This window comes from Sceloporus undulatus, chromosome 6 (genome assembly GCF_019175285.1).
Source record: "Sceloporus undulatus isolate JIND9_A2432 ecotype Alabama chromosome 6, SceUnd_v1.1, whole genome shotgun sequence".
Classification (NCBI taxonomy): Eukaryota; Metazoa; Chordata; class Lepidosauria; order Squamata; family Phrynosomatidae; genus Sceloporus; species Sceloporus undulatus.
This window is the reverse complement of record NC_056527.1, coordinates 103,778,377-103,785,831: the sequence shown is the minus strand read 5'-3', so window position 1 is coordinate 103,785,831 and position 7,455 is coordinate 103,778,377. Positions and strand designations below refer to the sequence as shown.

Here is a 7,455-nt window from a genome sequence, read left to right as displayed (position 1 = left end):
AATCTACATGAACTAAGAAAAGTAGTGGAGATAGGGAGTCTTGGAGATGTCTCATCCACAGGGTCACCATGAGTCGAGACTGCTCAAGGATAGTTAACAACAACAAATTTGTCCAGAAACAATTAATAGCTTCATACAATCAAATTAATTAGCCATAAATAATATGTACTTGTTTGGAGGGTACTTCATTCAGGTAAGCAGATGTTAATCTTGTTATGCCTCAGTTCTGGTACCGGATGTTGTCTGGACTGCCCATCTAAAACCAGAGTTTGGACCATGCATGGTCTGAACAATATGATGCCAAAGGGGGGGACCATGCAGACAATGCCTAGATGGGTGAGAATTTTTACCGTTCAAGACTTATGTGGGTGAAAAATGCAGATGGGATCTCTCAACCAAAAGGCATTTTCTCTACTGAAAATAAGTTTCCCATTTAAAAAACAGCATTTTCTGTGCAGGAACAATTTTTCTATCACTTTTTTTTTTTTTTTTGCCACAGTATAAGTCCTGTACTGTAAATTGTCTTTGAAAACTGCGCAGTTCTCAATGACTTTCTCATACAGTGGAGAAAAGTTGTAAAATTGCCTGTGAGAACAAAATTTAGAAAGATTTATCTCCCTAGCATGTCCCTGGTCTGCATTCTGTCATCATCCCTCTCCACTGGCTAGGGTAACTAGAGTCTGGGGCTATGGGACCTGCAGTCCAGCAACCTTGGGAAAGCCTGCCCTGCTTTAAAGATCATTTTGATCAAAAGGTTCTGAGCTCTAGACCTCCTAAGTACTCCGGTAGACAAGTGTAGCATCAGGCTATGAATGCCATCTAGTGATGGTGGCATATGTAACAGAGGATAGGAAACAACTTGGCATGAATCTGGCATTCAAAGCAGACAAGTGCTATCCGAGAAATGACCACCTCCCAGTTTTTCCAGGATTTCCTTGCCCTTGCTAGAAAAGCCTTGCCCCGCCATGATAACTTGATCTTCCTCCCAAACAGTCAGATAAGTACTATGCAAAAGAAGACTTTCATCACATGCGCTTATGAAAGAGATATGGTTTTTCTTGGCAGAGGGGTGCCAGCTCCAATTTGACTGGGGACTGACCCAGCAGTGCCATCCCCACACACACACAGGCTCTGTGCTGTCATGAGTTGCCTTGTGTAGTCTGTAATTACTACCTGCCCAACCCTCTGCCTACTGCTGGGTGATAGCCAGGTATCAGGGTGTTAATTATACAGTTGTTATTAACACAGTCCTCTGTGCATTTATTTTTGGTTATTTATTTCATAGGGCAATGGGAACTTTAAAAAAAAAACACGGGATAATGTAGGAGGTATGAATGCAAGTTCACAAGGGTGTCCAGGAAGGCTGAAACTTCAAATGGCCTGGCAGATTGGAAATCAGTTGTGGATGACAAAATGGATGCTGCCCAACACCCATCTTTAAACTGATAACTAAATAAAACACGGTTAAGAGCCAATGTTGTAGTGGTTTGACTGTTGGACTATGGTCCAAACACACCGCAAAAATAACCAGTTTGAGACCACTTTAACTGCCCTGGCCAGTGCTAGGGATCCTGGGAATTGTAGTTTGTTGTGCACCAGAGCCCTCTGACAGAGAAGGCTAAATGTCCCCCAAGACTACAGTTCCCAGAATTCCATAGCATTCAAACTGGATTATTCGGCAATGTGTCTTGGACCTAGACCTGGAGTCCAAGGTTCCAATCCTGCTGAGCCATGAAACTAACTGGGTGATGTCACACTGTCCAGCCTCAAAGGATGCAGTGGTAAACCCTCTCTGGAGAAACTGCCAAAAATCCAGTGATAAGTGATGATGAGGATGATTAGATGATGATAATTTTATTTTCCCACCCTCTCCCGATGGTCGAGGCGGGATTACAGCCCAAAAGACATGAAAAAAATACTCATTAAAGTGTGTTAAATGGGTCTAGCCCATGGCCTCCCTCTCCAATCCTTCAGCGATTCGGTTCAAGTGGGAACCAGGTCATTTGAACCAGTTCAACCGATTTGCGATCCAGTTAAAAGGTAGTGGGAATCAGGCCATAACGTTCCAGTTTTCTTTATTTTTCTCCACTTTCTCCCCTCATCCATGGCTTACTTCAATTGCTGCAGACTGAGTTCATAGTGCAAAAGGAGTTTGTACCCAATTAACGCCGCAGCAGAAGAGGACAAGAGGCAGTGGAATCTGCAAGCACAACTGCGTGCATCCTCTCTGTAGCTTGTGTGTTCCTTCCTCACTAATAACTTTGACATCTTGCTGACACTCCAGTGTTGCTTGGAGCAACGGTCCTGATTTTCATCTGTGAAACGACCTGACCTCCTCAATTGAATTCACCCATCTAGTGTGTGTGGTTTTCTTTCCTTTCTCCTTCCTTCCACGTTTCCTTGCATTATTGTCTTTTCTAATGAGTCATGCCTTCTTATGATGTAGCCAAAGTATGACAGCCTCGGTTTAATCATAATAACTTCCAGAGAGGTCTCAGACCTGATTTGTTCTAGGACTCATCTATTTGTTTTTTTGGCTGTCCACAGTATCCTCAGCACTTTTCTCCAGCATCAGATCTCAAATTAATATACAATATTTTCTTTTTATCCATTTTCTTAATTGTCCAGCTCTTGCATTCATACATGGTAATAGGAAATCCAATTGCTTATACAATTCTAACTTTCATGCTGAGTTGTACAGTGGAGCCTTATCTTACGCAGGGGATCCATTATCCCCCACCGCGTGAGCCAAAAAACGTGTATTCTCGAGCCCCGTTCAATATAATGGGGCTTGGGCGCAGTGGTGCTGTGGTGCACACACACCATTTTCTATATTACCGTGCAGCTACCCTGCACCGCATATGGTGCAGGTGCACTGTATATTTTTGCTATTTAGGAACATTTCTAGTTCTTTCATAGCTGCCCTCCCCATACTTAGGGACTGTACATCAGCCTGTAGCCGCCCGTTTTAGCACCAGATCAGGACCACGGCTACCGCACGCTGCGGTCCCGATCTTGCCTTTCTGTGGTGCAAAAAGGAGCCACAAAAAGCAGCTACTTTCTGTGCCATGGAAAGGGTGCCATAGCTGCCAGTGCCATGGCTTTTTGGTGTTCCTTTGGCACTGCATCATGTAGACGCAATGCCAGAGGAGCGCTATGATGCCACCCACTGTGTGGTGCAGCAAGCGGTGTCACACCAGACTGGGGGCGGAGTCGGGGCATGCATCGTTTGGACACCTCTGCCGGTCTGTACACCTTCTTAGGCTTCTTTTGATTCCTTGACTGCAGTCTCTGTTCTGGTCTTTGTTTCATCCAAAGTATAGGAACTCTTTTGTTATTTCTATTTCTTCATTGTGTAGGTTGAATTTATGAATATCTTCCATGGCCATTATTTTTTGTTTTCTTAGACATGTAAAAACACTGAAATGCCTACGGTGATAGTGCTGTGGTGATGCCGTGGTTGAGCCCACCCTTTTAAAAAACTACTCTGCTCCCTATCAACATTTGGAGAGTCAGTTTTTTATTCCTACCACTTCAGCAGGGCTGCTGTTGTCTTTAAATGGTTCCAGGAGAGGTATAGCTCTTCCACACAGCAGAAATAAAGCAGTTTGACACCACTTTAACCGCTATGACTCTATCCTACATAATCCTGGCATTTATAGTTGGGTGGGTTATTTCAGTTGCTTTTAAAATGTCCCAGTTTCTCTCTCTTCTTCCACTTTTCCCCTTTATCCTTACCTTACTTTAGTTGCTGCAAACTCAGTTCAAAGAGCAAAAGTAGTCTGCACTCCATTAATGCAGCATGAGGGAGAGAAAAGGGGAGAGCAGAATCTTGCCCTTCTCTGTAGACTCAGGCAAAAGCAAACTGCAGTAGTCTTTCCTAGCTTGTTTATTCTTCCTGTTTTTCTTCAGCTTACTTCAGTTGCTGCACACTGAGTTCAAAAGTACAAAAATAGCTTGCTCTCAATTCATTCAGCAGGGAAGAAGGGAACAGAAGGGGCAAAATCTTCCCATTCCCACTAGGCTCTGGCAAAAGCAAACTGCTGCAACCTCAAATAGTTTGCCTGTTGTTCCTCTTTAATAACTCTTTGGCATCGTGACCATATCTTGACATTGCTTTTGACCTGCTTCCCAGTTTTTATGTCTGAAAAGTTGGAGCGTGTGGAGAACTCTGGAATTTTGAGGCTGGTCCTCAGCATTGCTTCTGTTTTACTTTATGCAGCTTCTCTTTTACCAGAAAACCCAGCCTTTTTGACCACCTCACTGATTCTTTGGGATCCATCCCAGCTCTACTTCATAGAGCTAGTCTTGCCTTCCCCAACCCACCACCTTCCAGGTGCATCAGATGATGTGCTTGGAGAAAGATCCTGCCACACCTCTTATTGCCCTTCCCATTTGATAACTTTAGAGAGAACCATTTGGTACCTGAACTCTAGGATCCCTTTAGAAGTGGGAGTCAACAATTGGAGAGTACCAGGTTGGGAAAAGAGGATGTGTTAGTCTGAAATCCCTTCCCAGACACTTCCTATCTTACATTTTATCCACTAGACCAGCATTTCCCAAACTTGGGTCCTCCAGATCCTGGGCTTCAACTCCCAGGAGCCTTGGCCAGCTTGGCCAACAGTCAGGAATTCTGAGAACTGAAGTCCAAAACATCTGGAGGACAAAGGTTTTGGAACCAGTGCACTAGACCCTTCTGTCTCTGTCCAGATATCCTGTCTCCCACATTCTCATATCATCTGCTGGACTGTACATCTCAGAAAACATAAGTTGTGCATCAGATTAGTCATAGTTCAAAATAACAGCTCAAGGATCCCTTACTAGTCATTCTCCAAAAAACCCTAGACTAGTGGTTCTCAACCTTCCTAATGCTGTAACCCTTTAACACAGTTCCTCATGTTGTAGTGACGCCAATCATACAATTAGCGGTGTCTCAGTTCCTAAGACCATCGGAAGTATGTGTTTTCCGATGGTCTTAGGCGACCCCTGTGAAAGTGTTGTTCAACCGCCAAAGGGGTCGCAACCCACAGGTTGAGAACCACTGCCCTAGACTCTCATAAGACTCCCCTAGATGGGAGACCTGGTGAGTAGACACCTCTTTAGCTTCATCTCTAGGAATGGAGTAAATCCTTTGCATTCTCTCACCGGATCAGCCCTTGAACTCCAATCACTGCCAGAAGCAACATTGCGATCCAGACTCGGCCTCCCATCTTCGGTTCGTCCTTTGACAACCTCTAGCACGGTTGTCTTCTGGCTGCCCTGGTTGCACCCAGATTGTTTGTCTCGGGGGTGGACTAGATGTATATCTAGACCGGCTGGGTAGAAAGCAATTTGGCCTCGCCCATTGGCCCCAGGAATGTTACTTGTGGATCCTGATTGGTTAGACCTGCTGGGGCTCACCACCCCCATTCCAGGCAATTATTGGGGTTCACATTCCAGTCAGCTAAGAACACCTTGGAAAGTGTTCATCTTTCATTTTTGAAGCTCATGATGACTCCAATCATGTGAGGAGTGATGTAGTTCCAGGACTGAGAACCTAACTGGCTATGTATGGGGTGTCTGTACTGATCTTCTCTTTTGATCCTTGGTGATGATTTTTGGGGGCTTACAGGATTCAGGCTTGCAGGAACTATAAAATCCTAGGGTTTTATAGGTTCTCTCTGAGGTCCTAAAACAAATAAGGCAATTATAGGTGTGATACCATCTTCCTAAAGATGCATACAGCCAATTAACTCTACACCCCCAAATTTTAACTGAGTCAGTGGGTATGAAGTAGAGCCAGTGTGGTGTAGTGGTCTGAGTGTCAGACTAGGACATTGGCGGGAGGCCAGGGTTCATGTTCCCACTATGGAAACCTTCTGGATGACCTTGAGCAAGTCATGCACTCTCAGTCTCAGAGGAAGACAAGAGCAAACGCCTTTTGAACAAATTTTACCAAGAAAAATCTGTGAGAGGTTTGCTTAAGGGTTGCCTTAAGGAATGACTTGAAGGCACACAGCAACAACAACGGGTGTGGAGCTTGGAAATCCCCTTCTCCCTTTCTCACATATCTGGCAAACTTCTCAGGCTCTGTGAAGCAGGTGGTGGCCTGGAATCATTTGGGCTCTTTCCAAGCATCACACTGAACTCCTTTGGAACAGCAGAACCTCACCAACAGTTACAACACTGTAATCAGAGTGGTACTAAGGGAGCAGTTTGGTTCAGTTTTGGATGAAAAGGTTCTAGTTCAGCCTTCTTGCCTGCCCTCTACAGAACAATGCTGTAAGGGCTGCATTTGCCATCATAGTGCTGGTTTACTAAGGCTAGAAAGCGTACTGTTGGTTTGCTATGCCAGGAACCATAAGCAACCAAGGCTAGCTTAGAATTGTCAGCTTTTTCACTGGGTGAACTGGCACTAAATCCAGCATTTTGGAAACTGAGTAAACTAGTAAAATGCATTCAGCCCTCCACACTTATGGGGGTTAGGAGTGCAAGTGGAGAAAAAAACCAAACATCTCTAAGCCCTCCCCCAAACCTTCTGTATGTTTTGTACATTCAATTCATTTCTGACTTAGGGCGACCGTAAGGATCATGGGGTTTTCTTGATTTGTTCAGAGGAGGTTTGTCATTACCTTCCATATTCCTATCTCTAAGGGCTAAGAAATGCAACTAAAGCATCACTTCTGTCCAGCTTCTGGGGCCTTGTAGTACTAGATATGGCCAGAGAGGAGGAAAGTGTCCACAGCAGGGTGACCAGCATCAGAATCCAGGGATGGAAAGGAAGCAGTGATACTTGGTTTTATTTTATGCATTTATGACTTACTAAACTATTTTTAGTTTGTATTTTCTAGAATACTATTTAATAACAACAACAAGTTTATTTATTAGTCAACTGACCATATCAACAAGAGAGAGGAAAATATCAAAATATCAAAATTACTATTTATTTATTTGTTGTATTTTATTTTATTTTCTAGAATAGGCTCATAACCTCTAATTTTCCACAGTAAGCTGCAAAACTAAAAATAAATAAATGAATTCTATTTAATTATTGATGGCAAACTTGCAAATAAATCAAATCCATGAAAGTTAAAACCCTCCAGCTGACTGTACTGCAAGCAGAGCAAGACCTTTCTGCCAATGCTTCTGTGAAATCTCATTTCAGTTTCCCACTTCTCCAGCATTATGCCTAGGGCTGCCATAACCCGGCTGCAACCGGGTTTTTCCCGGTTTTGGCGGCACCTGCCTGCTCCCGGCACGGGTGCCATCCAAAAACCGGGTAAAGCCTGGTTGCAGCGGGGTTGCGGAGCAACCCGGGGGGGCTGCCCTCCTCCTCCTCACTGCGCATGGCCGCGCGGAGGAAGGAGGAGGACAGCGAGGCGGGCGGCGTGAGGCTGCAGGGAGGTGGCGCCACCTGCGCGCAGCTGCGCCAACCTCCCCGCCTCCCTCAGCCTCTCCCTCCTCCTGGCCTCCCCA

The 7,455-nt window shown here is 44.7% G+C and overlaps 1 protein-coding gene across 1 annotated transcript in view; it reads right to left on the bottom strand.

The window, feature by feature from the left end:
• LOC121934257 (cathepsin D-like) overlaps positions 1-5,216 on the bottom strand; it is a 29,076-nt gene extending 23,860 nt beyond the window's left edge. Inside the window, exon 1 of the mRNA XM_042474577.1 lies at positions 5,146-5,216. Within this exon, the coding sequence (XP_042330511.1) occupies positions 5,146-5,210 (65 nt within the window). The 5' untranslated portion in view covers positions 5,211-5,216. The remainder of the gene's footprint in view (positions 1-5,145) is intronic.
• Between the last annotated feature and the right edge of the window lie 2,239 nt (positions 5,217-7,455).